A 17,500-nucleotide genomic window follows, 5' to 3' on the forward strand; every position below is an offset into this window, starting at 1 on the left:
GCCATGTAAGAAAGCTAACGTTTAAGTTCCTTGCTCAGAACATGACAACATATGAAAGCTGGTGGTTCCTTTTAACATGAGTCTTCAATATTCCCAGGTAAGAAGTTTTAGGTTGTAGTTATTATAGGAATTATAGGACTATTTCTCTCTATACGATTTGTATTTCATATACCTTTGACTATTGGATGTTCTTATAGGCACTTTAGTATTGCCAGTGTAACAGTATAGCTTCCGTCCCTCTCCTCGCTCCTACCTGGGCTCAAACCAGGAACACATCGACAACAGCCACCCTCGAAGCAGCGTTACCCATGTAGAGCATGTGGAACAACTACTCCAAGTCTCAGAGTGAGTGACGTTTGAAACGCTATTAGCGCGCACCCGCTAACTAGCTAGCCATTTCACATCGGTTACACCAGCCTAATCTCGGGAGTTGATAGGCTTGAAGTCATAAACAGCGCAATGCATTGCGAAGGGCTGCTGGCAAAACGCACGAAAGTGCTGTTTTGAATGAATGCTTACGAGCCTGCTGGTGCCTACCATCGCTCAGTCAGACTGCTCTATGAAATCATAGACTTAATTATAACATAATAACACACAGAAAAACGAGCCTTAGGTCATTAATATGGTCGAATCCGGAAACTATCACGTTTATTCTTTCAGTGAAATACGGAACCGTTCCGTATTTTATCTAAACGGGTGGCATCCATAAGTCTAAATATTCCTGTTACATTGCACAACGTTCAATGTTATGTCATAATTACGTAAAATTCTGGCAAATTAGTTCGCAACGAGCCAGGCGGCCCAAACTGTTGCATATACCCTGACTCTGCGTGCAATGAACGGAAGAGAAGTGACACAATTTCACCTGGTTAATATTGCCTGCTGAATTGGATTTCTTTTAGCTAAATATGCAGGTTTAAAAATATATACTTGTGTTTTGATTTTAAGAAAGACATTGATGTTTATGGTTAGGTACAAGTTGGAGCAACGACCGTCCTTTTTCGCGAATGCGCACCGCATCGATTATATGCAACGCAGGACAGGCTAGATAAACTAGTAATATCATCAACCATGTGTAGTTAACTAGTGTTTATGATTGATTGATTGTTTTTTATAAGATATGTTTAATGCTAGCTAGCAACTTACCTTGGCTTCTTACTGCATTCGCGTAACAGGCAGGCTCCTCGTGGAGTGCAATGTAAAGCAGGTGGTTAGAGCGTTGGACTAGTTAACTGTAAGGTTGCAAGATTGAATCCCCAAGCTGACAAGGTAAAAATCTGTCGTTCTGCCCCTGAACAAGGCAGTTAACCCACTGTTCCTAGGCCGTCATTGAACATAAGAATGTGTTCTTAACTGACTTGTCTAGTTAAAAAATATTTATATAAAAAAATAAAACATTTTTTAAATCGTCAAATCGGTGGCCAAAAATATCGATTACCAATTGTTATGAAAACTTGAAATCGGCCCTAATTAATCGGCCATTCCGATTAATCGGTTGACCTCTAGTTAAGATACACTGTAGACAGAAGCGTCTGATGTATGACTGAATAAAGTCCAGCTGTACGTCTTTGTAGTCATGCTCCTTCTCCAACGTATTGATGGCATCGCACTGCAACACACAGGTTAGAGGTCAGAGGTTATATGTAGTCATGCTCCTTCTCCAGCCAACTGATAACATCACAGTGAAACAGATGGGATAGGGACACTTCCTCTGTGTGTGTGTGTGTGTGTGTGTGTGTGTGTGTGTGTATGTGTGTGTGTGTGTATGTGTGTGTGTGAGTGTGAGTGTGTGTGTGAGTGTGTGTGTGTGTGTGTGTGTGTGTGTGTGTGTGTTGTGTTGTGTGTTGTGTGTGTGTGTGTTTAACTATACTTAGTGAACAGAGTTCCCACAAGGTCAAATGCTATTTCTAAGAGGTTTAGGGTTAAGGTTAGAATTTGTGTTAGAATTAGGGTTAGCAGCTAGGGTTATGGAGAATAGGATTTTGAATGGGACTGGATTGTGTGTCCCCACTAGGTTAGTTATCAAATCAAAATCAAATCAAATGTATTTGTCACATGCACATGGTTAGCAGGTGTTGATGCAAGTGTAGCGAAATGCTTGTGCTTCTAGTTCTGACCATGCAGTAATATCTAACAAGTAATCTAACAATTTCACAACAACTACCTTATACACACAAGTATAAAGGAATGAGTACGAATATGTACATAAAAATATATAAATGAGTGATGGCCGAACGGCATAGGCAAGATTCAGTAGATGGTCACAACTTGCAGACTTGTTTACGCTGCTGTGCGTTTTGTTGCCGATCTTACTTTGCTACCTGACGGTTTTTTACTTTTTCATTACTGTATATTTTTACTTTTTCCCTCACTCAACTTTTTTCATTCAACTTTTTCACCCCGGAGGTTTTATCTGGACATGGTTCGTCAGGACTTCAAACAGCCGAAGCTAAGTAACATTAACATGATGCCTTCTAATTGCAGTCTTTGTACTTATAATATACAGGAGAACGATCGCCTTACGGCAAGGATAGCTGTGCTGCAAGCCCAGCTTCAGACGCGATCGTTAGGCAAGGGTAATTTCAGTGTAGGAAAGGATGAAACAGCGTCTGTGCCACCAGTAAGTACAGATAGTAACGTTAGTATAAACCCCCTCGCACGGTCCCCGCAGCCGGACATCTTTCTCATGGCTTCTGGAGGGAAACGCTGTAGGAATGCTCAACCGGTGTCGCTTATTCAGCGGACAGAAACTTTCAACCGGTTCTCCCTCACAACTCAATCGCTGGTTGAAAACTGTTTTCTGCCCCTCCCAAAAGATAGAATTTGTAGATAATTGGCCCTCTTTCTGGGACTCACCCACAAACAGGACCAAGCCTGGCCTGTTGAGGAGTGACGGACTCCATCCTAGCTGGAGGGGTGCTCTCATCTTATCTACGAACATAGACAGGGCTCTAACTCCTCTAGCTCCACAATGAAATAGGGTGCAGGCCAGGCAGCAGGCTGTTCCTCATCACGTTTGGACCCTTCGCTGTCTTCTACCTGGCCTTCTATATCTTCTGCTTCGTAGGAGGGTAAGTGTATACAACAAGTTTTTCAGTTATGAAGTCATTTATAGATGTGTTCATATGAAATGGGCTGTCATCTTTGTTGTTTTAAAATCTGGTTTACCTGTTCTCTCCCTTCTCTCTTCACCCCTGTCCTCGCCCTCATCCTTCCTCTCCTCTTCTCACCTCTCTCCTCACCTCTTTCCTCTCCTCACCCCGTCACCTGCCTCCCCTTCTCTCCTCACCAGTGGTTTTGCGGTCACTCTGTTGTTTGGTAAAACCAACTCAGAGAAACATCTAGAGAGGTGTGAACACTCCTATCTTCCGGCCACGCAAACGGGTATACTGAAGGTAGGACTCACACACGCGCACACACCACACACCACACACCACACACACATAACTATCTCCCTCTCTCCCCTCTCCCAGACATTGGATGAGATGAGGCTGGAGCCAAAGCCTATCCAGATAGACAGGAGACTGACTGGCTCCAACTACATAGACAAGCCTCTTCAACAGGTTAGTGACTCAACAGAAGGATGAAGAATGGGTGTGTGAAAACAAACAGAGAGGGAGCACAGTGATGACACGGCCTGACGAGTTACTTTCTGCTTACTAGCTTCTTCTCTCTATCCAACTATGACCAAGTTGGATAGAGAGTTGATTTTGCTTACGTCTGTAATTTCCGTTCTTGTAGATTGATTGATTGTTCTAAAAACATGATTTGGTCATCGTTAGTAGCCTATGCGTTACGTTGATTAAAGTATTAAAGTATCTGCCTGTCCCTGTTTCGCTATCGGCTGCTGACTCTCACTCCTTCTCCCCTCTGTGACATGGAGGAGGGAGAGATGATTCTGAGAAGCACAAGCATATGACCGTTGCTGAAAATGCAATTGTGGGAAAATGACCTTTTTAAGGTGCAAAAATTAAATCAAGTACAAGGGGGGTGGGGTGGGGGTCAATGCAGATAGTCCGGCTAACTATTTGGTTAAGCCTGATGAATTTACTGTGTTAAATGAGGCCTCACCCCCTGATTACACTAGTGACCATACCCCCCGTGCATCCGGCAAAGGCGGAGGTGTTGCTAACATTTACGATAGCAAATTTCAATTTACAAAAAAAAAAACAATGACGTTTTCGTCTTTTGAGCTTCTAGTCATGAAATCTATGCAGCCTACTCACTCACTTTTTATAGCTACTGTTTACAGGCCTCCTGGGCCATATGCAGTGTTCCTCACTGAGTTCCCTGAATTCCTATCGGATCTTGTAGTCATAGCAGATAATATTCTAATTTTTGGTGACTTTAACATTCACATGGAAAAGTCCACAGACCCACTCCAAAAGGCTTTCGGAGCCATCATCGACTCAGTGGGTTTTGTCCAACATGTCTCTGGACCTACTCACTGCCACAGTCATACTCTGGACCTAGTTTTGTCCCATGGAATAAATGTTGTGGATCTTAATGTTTTTCCTCATAATCCTGGACTATCGGACCACCATTTTATTACGTTTGCAATTGCAACAAATAATCTGCTCAGACCCCAACCGAGGAGCATTAAAAGTCGTGCTATAAATTCTCAGACAACCCAAAGATTCCTTGATGCCCTTCCAGACTGCCTCTGCCTACCCAAGGACGTCAGAGGACAAAAATCAGTTAACCACCTAACCGAGGAACTCAATTTAACCTTGCGCAATACCCTAGATGCAGTTGCACCCCTAAAAACTAAAAACATCTGTCATAAGAAACTAGCTCCCTGGTATACAGAAAATACACGAGCTCTGAAGCAAGCTTCCAGAAAATTGGAGCGGAAATGGTGCCACACCAAACTGGAAGTCTTCCGACTAGCTTGGAAAGACAGTACCGTGCAGTATCGAAGAGCCCTCACTGCTGCTCGATCATCCTATTTTTCCAACTTAATTGAGGAAAATAAGAACAATCCGAAATTTCTTTTTGATACTGTCGCAAAGCTAACTAAAAAGCAGCCTTCGCAAATGGAGGATGGCTTTCACTTCAGCAGTAATACATTTATGAACTTCTTTGAGGAAAAGATCATGATCATTAGAAAGCAAATTACAGACTCCTCTTTAAATCTGGGTATTCCTCCAAAGCTCCATTGTCCTGAGTCTACACAACTCTGCCAGGACCTAGGATCAAGGGAGATACTAAAGTGTTTTAGTACTATATCTCTTGACACAATGATGAAAATAATCATGGCCTCCAAACCCTCAAGCTGCATACTGGACCCTATTCCAACTAAACTACTGAAAGAGCTGCTTCCTGTGCTTGGCCCTCCTATGTTGAACATAATAAACGGCTCTCTATCCACCGGATGTGTACCAAGCTCACTAAAAGTGGCAGTATTAAAGCCTCTCTTGAAAAAGCCGAATCTTGATCCAGAAATTATAAAAAACTATCGGCCTATATCGAATCTTCCATTCCTCTCAAAAATTTTAGAAAAAGCTGTTGCACAGCAACTCACTGCCTTCCTGAAGACAAACAATGTATACGAAACGCTTCAGTCTGGTTTTAGACCCCATCATAGCACTGAGACTGCACTTGTGAAGGTGGTAAATTACCTTTTAATGACGTCAGACCGAGGCTCTGCATCTGTCCTCGTGCTCCTAGATCTTAGTGCCGCTTTTGATACCATCGATCACCACATTCTTTTGGAGAGATTGGAAACCCAAATTGGTCTACATGGACAAGTTCTGGCCTGGTTTAGATCTTATCTGTCGGAAAGATATCAGTTTGTCTCTGTGAATGGTTTGTCCTCTGACAAATCAATTGTAAATTTCGGTGTTCCTCAAGGTTCCGTTTTAGGACCACTATTGTTTTCACTATATATTTTACCTCTTGGGGATGTCATTCGAAAACATAATGTTAAATTTCACTGCTATGCGGACGACACACAGCTGTACATTTCAATGAAACATGGTGAAGCCCCAAAATTGCCCTCGCTAGAAGCCTGTGTTTCAGACATAAAGAAGTGGATGGCTGCAAACTTTCTACTTTTAAACTCGGACAAAACAGAGATGCTTGTTCTAGGTCCCAAGAAACAAAGAGATCTTCTGTTGAATCTGACAATTAATCTGGATGGTTGTACAGTCGTCTCAAATAAAACTGTGAAAGACCTCGGCGTTACTCTGGACCCTGATCTCTCTTTTGAAGAACATATCAAGACTGTTTCAAAGACAGCTTTTTTCCATCTACGTAACATTGCAAAAATCAGAAATTTTCTGTCCAAAAATGACGCAGAAAAATTAATCCATGCTTTTGTTACTTCTAGGCTGGACTACTGCAATGCTTTACTTTCCGGCTACCCGGATAAAGCACTAAATAAACTTCAGTTAGTGCTAAATACGGCTGCTAGAATCCTGATTAGAACCAAAAAATTAGATCATATTACTCCAGTGCTAGCCTCCCTACACTGGCTTCCTGTTAAGGCAAGGGCTGATTTCAAGGTTTTACTGCTAACCTACAAAGCATTACATGGGCTTGCTCCTACCTATCTTTCCGATTTGGTCCTGCCGTACATACCTACACGTACGCTACGGTCACAAGACGCAGGCCTCCTAATTGTCCCTAGAATTTCTAAGCAAACGGCTGGAGGTAGGGCTTTCTCCTATAGAGCTCCATTTTTATGGAATGGTCTGCCTACCAATGTGAGAGACGCAGACTCAGTCTCAACCTTTAAGTCTTTACTGAAGACTTATCTCTTCAGTAGGTCCTATGATTAAGTATAGTCTGGCCCAGGAGTGTGAAGGTGAACGGAAAGGCTGGAGCAACGAACCGCCCTTGCTGTCTCTGCCTTGCCGGTTCCCCTCTTTCCACTGGGATTCTCTGCCTCTAACCCTTTTACAGGGGCTGAGTCACTGGCTTACTGGTGTTCTTCCATGCCGTCCATGGGAGGGGTGCGTCACTTGGGTTGAGTCAATGACGTGGTCTTCCTGTCTGGGTTGGCGCCCCCCCTTGGGTTGTGCCATGGCGGAGATCGTTGTGGGCTATACTCGGCCTTGTCTTAGGACGGTAAGTTGGTGGTTGGAGACATCCCTCTAGTGGTGTGGGGGCTGTGCTTTGGCAAAGTGGGTGGGGTTATATCCTGCCTGTTTGGCCCTGTCCGGGGGTATCATCGGATGGGGCCACAGTGTCTTCTGATCCCTCCTGTCTCAGCCTCCAGTATTTATGCTGCAGTAGTTTATGTGTCGGGGGGCTAGGGTCAGTCTGTTACATCTGGAGTATTTCTCTTGTCTTATCCGGTGTCCTGTGTGAATTTAAATATGCTCTCTATTATTCTCTCTTTCTCTCTTTCTGTCTTTCTCTCGGAGGACCTGAGCCCTAGGACCATGCCTCAGGACTACCTGGTATGATGACTCCTTGCTGTCCCCAGTCCACCTGGCCGTGCTGCTGCTCCAGTTTCAACTGTTCTGCCTGCGGCTATGGAACCCTGACCTGTTCACCGGACGTGCTTGTTGCACCCTCGACAACTACTATGATTATTATTATTTGACCATGCTGGTCATTTATGAACATTTTAACATTTTAACATCTTGACCATGTTCTGTTATAATATCCACCCTGCACAGCCAGAAGAGGACTGGCCACCCCTCATAGCCTAGTTCCTCTCTAGGTTTCTTCCTAGGTTTTTGGCCTTTCTAGGGAGTTTTTCCTAGGGAGTTTTTCCTAGCCACCGTGCTTCTTTCACATGCTTTGCTTGCTGTTTGGGGTTTTAGGCTGGGTTTCTGTACAGCACTTTGAGATATCAGCTGATGTACGAAGGGCTATATAAAAATACATTTGATTGATTTGATTGATTTGATATAGAGTACAGTATATACATATGAGATGAGTATTGTAGGGTATGAAAACATATAAAGCAGCATTGTTTAAGGTGGCTAGTGATACAAGTGGCATTGTTTAAAGTGGCTAGTGATACATCTAATTTCATCAGATGGCAAGATGCAGTAGACGGTATAGCATACATAAGAGATGAGTAATGTAGGGTAAGTAAACATTATGTAATATAAAGTGGCTAGTGAGAAATTGATTATATCAATTTTACCATTAATAAAGTGGTTGGAGTTGAGTCAGTATGTTGGCAGCAGCCACTCAATGTTAGTGATGGCTGTTTAACAGTCTGATGGCCTTGAGATAGAAGCTGTTTTTCAGTCTCTCGTTCTCATCTTTGATGCACCTGTACTGACCTCGCCTTCTGGATGACAGCAGGGTGAACAGGCAGTGGCTCGGGTGGTTGTTGTCCTTGATGATCATTTTGGCCTTCCTGTGACATCGGGTGCTGTAGGTGTCCTGGAGGGCAGGTAGTTTTCCCCCGGTGATGCGTTGTGCAGACCTCACCACCCTCTGGAGAGCCTTCCGGTTATGGGCGGAGCAGCTGCCGTACCAGGCGGTGATACAGCCCGACAGGATGCTCTCAATTGTGCATCTGTAAAAGTTTGTGAGTGTTTTCGGTGACAAGCCGAATTTCTTCAGCCTCCTGAGGTTGAAGAGGCGCTGCTGCGCCTTCTTCACCACGCTGTCTGTGTGGATGGACCATTTCAGTTTTGTCCGTGATGTGTACGCCGAGGAACTTAAAACAAGACTGTGTGTGTGTGTGTGTGTGTGTGTGTGTGTGTGTGTGTGTGTGTGTGTGTGTGTGTGTGTGTGTGTGTGTGTGTGTGTGTGTGTGTGTGTGTGTGTGTGTGTGTGTGTGTGTGTGTGTGTACCTTAGTGCAGACCACCACCATGGGCAGTCCCAGGTTGTGTGCGAGTGTGTTTTCCCCGAGCGGCAGCAAAACGCCCTCCTCCTCTGGGGAGTGCTCTCGTCCCCGCCTGGCTCCAGCTCTCGTCCCCGCCTGGCTCCAGCTCTCGTCCCCGCCTGGCTCCAGCTCTCGTCCCCGCCTGGCTCCAGCTCTCGTCCCCGCCTGGCTCCAGCTCTCGTCCCCGCCTGGCTCCAGCTCTCGTCCCCGCCTGGCTCCAGCTCTCGTCCCCGCCTGGCTCCAGCTCTCGTCCCCGCCTGGCTCCAGCTCTCGTCCCCGCCTGGCTCCAGCTCTCGTCACCGCCTGGCTCCAGCTCTCGTCCCCGCCTGGCTCCAGCTCTCGTCCCCGCCTGGCTCCAGCTCTCGTCCCCGCCTGGCTCCAGCTCTCGTCCCCGCCTGGCTCCAGCTCTCGTCCCCGCCTGGCTCCAGCTCTCGTCCCCGCCTGGCTCCAGCTCTCGTCCCCGCCTGGCTCCAGCTCTCGTCCCCGCCTGGCTCCAGCTCTCGTCACCGCCTGGCTCCAGCTCTCGTCCCCGCCTGGCTCCACGTACTCCTGGAACCGTCTGGCCACTACAGAGACACAAACTGTGTTCTTTTTGTGCAGTTGGTTAAACCCTTTTCACACTATCGAGCCAAGCTGAACCATACAGGCTCACATATTGTCTTTTACAGTAACTGAGCTGGCCAATAATACATCTAGTCCCAGCCTGTTCAGGATAAGGTCTAGGGCTTAAGGATTAAAGGTCACAGGGGAAAACATGGCGTGTGTGTGTGTCTCACATCTGTTCTCCAGCTCCTTCAGTGTTTCTGGGGGGACCCGGAGCTTGTCGATGTGTTCCCTAGCAACGGCCGCCCACTTCTGTAGCGATTCCATGGCGACCCACGGCCGGCGACAGGTCCACGGTAACCAATAGCAACGGGTCCTTTAGCACCTCCCGTTGCACGGCAACAGACCTTTATGGTACAGGTCCCCATCTAACACCCAGGCATTACACATGGTTTGACACACACACACACACACACACACACACACACACACACACACACACACACACACACACACACACACACACACACACACACACACACACACACACACACACACACACACACACACACACACACACACACACACACACACACAACAGACAGACAGAGCCAAAGACCTGGTGGTAAAAAAAAATGATGTTGTGAACTGAGAGGAAAGCTGTGATTGGTTACCATCAATGTCGTCATCATGGACACTAAAGTAGAGGTATTCCAGGCCCCGCCCCTTCAGGAAGTCCTCAACACCCTGTAGCTTAACAACCAGTGTGGTCTTCCCCGAGCCCACATCCCCTACACACGCACAGACAGAGAGAGTCAGACAGGTATTGGACACGTAACAGAGGATGCATGGTACATTACAGTGGCAAGAAAAAGTATGAGAACCCTTTGCAATTACCTGGATTTCTGCATAAATTGGTCATACAATTTGATCTGATCTTTAATATAAGTCACAACAATAGACAAACAGTGTGCTTAAACTAATAACACACAAAGTATTGTATTTTCTTGTCTATACTGAATACATCATTTAAACATTCCCAGTGTAGGTTGACAAAAGTACATGAACCCCTAGGTTAATGACTTCTTCAAAAGCTAATTGGAGTCAGGAGACAGCTAACCTGGAGTCCAATCAATGAGATGAGATTGAGTTTGCTATTCACTAAAAGCATTGCCTGATGTGAACCATGCCTCGAACAAATGAGATCCCAGAAGACCTAAGGTTAAGAATTGTTGACTTGCATAAAGCTGTAAAGGTTTACAAAAGAATCTCTAAAAGCCTTGATGTTCATCAGTAAGACAAATTGTCTATAAATGGAGAAAGTTCAGCACTGTGGCTACTCTCCCTAGGAGTGGCCATCCTGCAAAGATGACTGCAAGAGCACAGTGTAAAATGCTCAATGAGGTTAAGAAGAATCCTGGAGTGTCAGCTAAAGACTTACAGAAATCTCTGGGACATGCTAACATCTCTGTTGACGAGTCTACGATACGTAAAACACCAAACAAGAATGGTGTTCATGGGAGAACACCACGGAAGAAGCCGCTTCTGTCCAAAAAAAACATTGCTGCACGTCTGAAGTTTGCAAAAGTGCACCTGGATGTTCCACAGCGCTACTGGCAAAATATTCTGTGGACAGATGAAGCTATAGTTGAGTTGTTTGGAAGGAACACAACACTATGTGTGGAGAAAAAAAGGCACATCACACCAACATCAAAACCTCACTGTAAAGTATGGTGGAGGGAGCATCATGGTTTGGGGCTGCCTCAGGGCCTGCAACAGGACCATGACCCAAAACACGGGAGTAAATCAACAACAGAATGGCTTCAATAGAAGAAAATATGCCTTCTGGAGTGGCCCAGTCAGTACCTGACCTCAACCTGATTGAGATGCTGTGGCATGACCTCAAGAGAGCAGTTCACACCAGACATTCCAAGAATATTGTTGAACTGAAACAGTTTTGTAACGAGGAATGGTCCAAAATTCCTCCTGACCATTGTGCAGGTCTGATCCGCTACGACAGAAAATGTTTGGTTGAGGTTATTGCTGCCAGAGGAGGGTCAACCAGTTATTAAATCCAAGGGTTCACATACTTTTCCCACCCTGCACTGTGAATGTTTACATGATGTGTTCAATAAAGACATGAAAACATATACTTGTTTGTATGTTATTAGTTTAAGCAGACTGTGTTTGTCTATTGTTGTGACTTAGATGAAGATCAGATCAAATTTTATGACCAATTTAGGCAGAAATCCAGGTATTTCCATACTTTTTCTGGCCACTGTATATATTAGGTCTATCAGTGAACACTGCAGGGTAGGCCACTTTCCACACACACAGATGGGACTTAACGATATGTGCTACGCTAAATTATGAAAGACATTTCACCAGCGGGGGGGCTTGTTGGGAACATTTTCTACTAGCCAGGTCTGAAAAGTACTAGCCTCGGGCTAACAGGCTATCTTAATTTCCATCCTTGCACACTCGCCATACTGATTAGCCTGGCTGTTGTTACTGCTAGGCGGATGTGACTGACTGGACTGAGACAAGAATTGCTAGACACACACAGAAGTTAATGTTCGCTACCGAATACCACATAAATGCAACTTAGAGCCTGATGCTAGCTGCCATTATATGGCAACATAAAGCCTGATGCTAGCTGCCACTATATGGCAACATAGAGCCTGATGCTAGCTGTCATTATATGGCAACATAGAGCCTGATGCTAGCTGTCATTATATGGCAACATAAAGCCTGATGCTAGCTGTCATTATATGGCAACATAAAGCCTGATGCTAGCTGTCATTATATGGCAACATAAAGCCTGATGCTAGCTGTCTTTATATGGCAACATAAAGCCTGATGCTAGCTGTCATTATATGGCAACCTAAAGCCTGATGCTAGCTGTCATTATATGGCAACATAAAGCCTGATGCTAGCTGCCATTATATGGCAACATAAGGCCTGATGATAGCTGTCATTATATGGCAACATAGAGCCTGATGCTAGCTGTCATTATATGGCAACATACAGCCTGATGCTAGCTGTCATTATATGGCAACATACAGCCTGATGCTAGCTGACATATTGGTCCATCATTGTAATAGAAGACAGGGTGTGTGGGAGAGAGGCTCATCACAACTAGCACACACACACACACACACACACACACACACACACACACACACACACACACACACACACACACACACACACACACACACACACACACACACACAGACAGACAGAGGGAGAGAAGATACCCACCCATGACCGACTAGCCAATGAGGGGTCGAGAGATACCCACCCATGACCGACTAGCCAATGAGGGGTCGAGAGATACCCACCCATGACCGACTAGCCAATGAGGGGTCGAGAGATACCTACCCATGACTGACTAGCCAATGAGGGGTCGAGAGATACCCACCCATGACTGACTAGCCAATGAGGGGTCGAGAGATACCCACCCATGACCGACTAGCCAATGAGGGGTCGAGAGATACACACCCATGACCGACTAGCCAATGAGGGGGGGAAGGGGAGATACCCACCCATGACCGACTAGCCAATGAGGGGGGAAGGGGAGATACCCACCCATGACCGACTAGCCAATGAGGGGGGAAGTGGAGATACCCACCCATGACCAGCACAGTTTTCCTGGACGGTAGTTTAGATCTGGAGTGCGTCGATACTTCACTCAGAATAGCAGACCTACGGATAGATGGATGGATAGAGCAGCCCGGTATCTAATTTAGCTAACTAGCTGACTCGTTAGCTAACATCTTAATGAAATGATAACGAGTAAACGTTAGCTTGCCTAGTTACGCTTATCATCACCAGTAGCATTAGCTAAGGCTAGCTATCACTGGCCAGCCAGTCAATCTGATAGCTGATGCAGTAGCTAGCAGGCTAACTAAACCACACAGGCATCAGACTCAGCATCACCATTCATTCAGTATGCCCAGCCAATCTCTACCGCTAGCATCAATGGGCTAGCCACTGCTAGTTAGGAGGTAGCTGTCAGACGAGCTGCCACTCCAAGTCTGAACAATAAAAGTCGCTCTCCATCTAAAAGCTCGTCCTGGATCTAAACAGACATGTGTCATTTGCTCCCACCATAAGTCCTGTCCATTTTCGTCTTCTGTGTTTGGTTGTTCGGCTGTGCTGTTTAGTCCACTGTTGTTGGAGGATAATAAAGCAGTCCTCCCGGACACTGCCATCTTTCCTGCTGCTCTGTCTGTCTGGCTGTCTGTCTGTCTGGCTGGCTGTCTGTCTGTCTGGCTGGCTGGCTTTTTCAATGAGGTATAACGGCTGTTGGCGTCCAATAAATGTTGCGTTACCGCCACCTACTACGCTGGAGTATAATTCCCTTATACTTTGCTAAATGTAAAAAAATGTACTGTATATATATATATATACAGACAAATACAACAAATACCCTACCATCTAACACTACACTCACAAAAATGATAATACATATCATTTAAATCTATTTAGTCCTACTTCAGGCCAACAACCTAAAAGGATGGGACACCACCACTCAACACACCCTGTAACTCTTCTGATGTCAGGTCACACCCAAATACCTCTCTGCAGCTTCCACCACAACCTCTATTTTCTGCCACTTACGTTCCATCCCTGCATTACAGTTGATAACCATTCCTATAAATGTAAAACAATCCAATCTTACTGAAACATATATCACTTGTTGGTTTATCCCTCTGTACTGGTATAGATCTACTACTCCACTCCTCTCAGGATCCCTCCCCCTGACCTATATTCCTCTACTTTCTTCACTGCCTCAGCATATGACAACTTCTGCACTACTATAACCCTGGAAACCTCAACCTGCCTCTCTCCAACGGGACATTTCTGATCCCCAGGCCCATGGGCACCCCTACAATTAACACATACAACTACCTTCCCCAGTGCTACACATTCCTTTGTCTCATGCCCTTCTGCACACTTCTCACACCTAGGAACCTCCCTCCTACACACTGCTGCCACATGCCCATAAGCCTGACACCTGTAACAACGTAATGTAGTCGGCACAAAACCTCGTACAGGATAACTTATATATCCCAACATCACTTTGTTGGGCAAAGACTCAACCTCAAAACTCAAAAGAGCAGACAATGATTCTTCTGTTTCACCACTCACGCCACCCTGTCTGCGTCGCACCAAACGACAAGCATCACAAACACCCGGAATCATCCCCTTCAGTTGTTCAGCTTTCACATTTACCGCTGCCCCAGTAATCACTCCTTTCAATGCCGCCCTTTTCTTAAGAGCAAAACGATTCACATCTCGTCTCCATTCGTTTAACACGGAGCGGCTGCTCCCTCTGACCAGCAGAAACACAAACAGTTATCACAAGACCACTTCTGGTTACCCTCACAGCAACCAACTCTGTTTTCACCCATCCTGAAACCTCAAATGGATCAGCCAACAGGAAAAGGGTCTACTTTTTCCAAAAACTTCACTTCTACTTTTACAGACTCATCTTTATCATGACCCTCGGTGCCTCAGACTCCGAGAACTTCACCATACCTACCACCTCTGATACTTCGCCCTCATTCACTTCCATTTCTCCTCCTGTCTTCAGCTCACTCTGCTTACACTTTCTACCATTCTTATTTAACACGCCATCTCCTTTTTTCCCGCCATTTTTAACCGACTCAATCTCACCCTCTGCCTGCCTGCCTGTCTGTCTGCCTGCCTGCCTGCCTGCCTGCCTGCCTGCCTGCCTGCCTGCCTGCCTGTCTCTCTCTCTCTCTCTCTCTCTCTCTCTCTCTCTCTCTCTCTCTCTCTCTCTCTCTCTCTCTCTCTCCTTCTGCTTCTTCTTCTTCTTCTTCTTCTTCTTCTTCTTCTTCTTCTTCTATGATATAATAGCGGGCTGCAACCAAACGTTAAAAGTTCATGCCGCCACCTACTGTGCTGGAGTGTGGGGGTCAATCATTGGTTACAACATTAGCTCCACATTCTGAGAGAATAATAAAGAGCCCTGCTAACTTCTAATAGACCCTCTATCCCCCAAATCCCTTCCGACCCCAATCCAACCACGTCCAACCTCAATGACCCTACACTTCATTCTTTCCCTCTCTTCAACATACAACAATATAACAACACATGCTCCACCGTTTCATCGACCATACAATCCAGACACAAACCATTCACATGCTGCCAACCAGATGTAATGACAAGTTCAATGTACAATGAACTAGGCACAATCGAGTAAACACCACCTCTTCCTTCCTAAATTGACCATGGAATATTGGTCCACTGACCTTTCTTTGGAGGGCATATAAATGCCAGGCCCTTAGGCTGAGTCCCCATCTCTTCTGCCACACATCTATCAAAATGACTCTGATCTTACATTTGGCTTCACCTCTACCCAGTGGAACATTAATATAAATTATATCTCGTTTTAAAGTTCTTTTGGCTAACTGGTCTACAATTTATTTCCCTTCCACACCCGAATGGGCTGGAACCCAGCAGAATCTCACTACTACACCCATTCTCTCAATTCTCCATAATAACATGAATACCTCCAATAGTAGGTCACTCCTATTAGATTAGTCAGATGGTAAACTGTTCAATACAGACAGGGAATCTGAGAATACTATAATTCTAACAGGTTGTACGTCCTCTACCCACTGGAGAGCAACTACTATCGTCAACAGTTCAACGGAGTATACTGACAGTTCATCTGTTAGTCTTCTACATACAGTACCTGCACATCAAATTCAGGAACGTAAACGCCCGCTTCTGTGTGCTCACTATCTGAGTGGTATAACAGAGATTTGGTTCTGTCTTGCATCCCAAAAAAGTCAAGTGGTACCAATTCTGATGGGGATAACATATGATCATCTGATTTAGAGTGATTTTTTTCAAAGATATTTTAGGATGACTAATGTAATGTAAATAAATGAACGGGGCAGCTCATCGCACAGTAAAGGGCAGTCACTTCTATCCGCCACTGGGGGTCGCCGTTGTACCATTACAGTCCATCAAAGCCAGTCCTGTGGCTTTACAGCTCGGGGGAAGATAACTCCGTTAACCGACACCGCATCATCATTTACTGGGAGGAGACAGAGAGGGAGAGAGACAGAAATATAGACCCAGAAAGAGAGAGAGAGAGAGAGAGAGAGAGAGAGAGAGAGAGAGAGAGAGAGAGAGATTTTCGCCCATTCATACTACAAGGAGGCTGCTGCACCGTGGTCCTCAGTACTTATACAGCTTAGCTGACGGAGAGAGGGAGGCAAAGAAAGAGAGAGAGAGAGAGAGAGAGAGAGAGAGAGAGAGAGAGAGAGAGAGAGAGAGAGAGAGAGAGAAAGAGAAAGGAGGGATGGGTGCAGAGTGTGTGAGGAGCGAGAAGTCACTGTGATTCCACCAAACAGTGAAGTTTCCTCCAGCTCAGCTCTGCTCTTCTCTACCTAGTACCTGAGGTGAGTTACTGACTGGAACAATACTAAGGTATGGATGGTCTGGGCACTGGGGTGTGTGTGTGTGTGTGTGTGTGTGTGTGTGTGTGTGTGTGTGTGTGTGTGTGTGTGTGTGTGTGTGTGTGTGTGTGTGTGTGTGTGTGTGTGTGTGTGTGTGTGTGTGTGTGTGTGTGTGTGTGTGTGTGTGTGTATTACAAGTGACAGAGAGAGAGTGATATATAGGGACAACTCAGCAGGGATCTTCCTGCCCTAATGATTCATTAATGTCACTACCTGCACTCACACACTCTCTCTCTCTCCCCCCCACACACACACACAATCACGCAGGCTTGCAGACACATGCACATTTTAGCAATGTTTCTGAGTCCATTTAAAGGTCAGAGGTCAGGGGTAGTGGATCTCTGAGCAGTGATTGGTTTCGATTCTGTCTAGTAGCGCAGTGATTGGACAGAGAGATACTCGGATATAGAGTTGTCAATTTCTTGTTCCCTGCTCTGAACCTTTCACACACACTGAATGTATGAAATATAAAGGAGAAAGAGTGAGAGAGGCAGAGAGAGCATACCGCAGAACAGAACTGGGTCATATTGAGTTTGCTACCAAACCACGGGCCGTGGCATAAAAGAGAGCGAAAGCAAGAGAGGGAATGTAGAATATAATATAGAATAGCATGTAGAATAGAATGTAGAATACAATGTAGAATACAATGTAGAATAG

At 45.5% G+C, this 17,500-nt stretch overlaps 1 protein-coding gene and 1 pseudogene across 1 annotated transcript; one reads left to right on the forward strand and one right to left on the reverse strand.

Annotated features, from left to right (window-relative positions):
• LOC145860425 (cytoplasmic dynein 1 light intermediate chain 2-like) overlaps positions 1 to 13,558 on the reverse strand; it is a 17,936-nt pseudogene extending 4,378 nt beyond the window's left edge.
• LOC145860314 (sorting nexin-13) lies at positions 2,227 to 3,798 on the forward strand. Its single transcript, XM_082960672.1, has 4 exons — positions 2,227 to 2,243; positions 2,988 to 3,071; positions 3,293 to 3,395; positions 3,474 to 3,798. The coding sequence occupies exons 1-4, from the start codon at positions 2,227 to 2,229 to the stop codon at positions 3,585 to 3,587; spliced, it is 318 nt and encodes a 105-aa protein (XP_082816798.1). The 3' UTR covers positions 3,588 to 3,798.
• Positions 13,559 to 17,500: the final 3,942 nt, after the last annotated feature.

Source organism: Salmo salar, chromosome 14, assembly GCF_965601325.2.
Source record: "Salmo salar chromosome 14, fSalSal1, whole genome shotgun sequence".
NCBI classification, from domain to species: Eukaryota; Metazoa; Chordata; class Actinopteri; order Salmoniformes; family Salmonidae; genus Salmo; species Salmo salar.

Coding starts and splice junctions, on each gene's coding strand:
- LOC145860314 (XM_082960672.1), top strand. Junction 3,072..3,292: donor ATCTTCTGCTTCGTAGGAGG/GTAAGTGTATAC, acceptor TCTCCTCACCAG/TGGTTTTGCGGTCACTCTGT. Junction 3,396..3,473: donor CGCAAACGGGTATACTGAAG/GTAGGACTCACA, acceptor CCCCTCTCCCAG/ACATTGGATGAGATGAGGCT.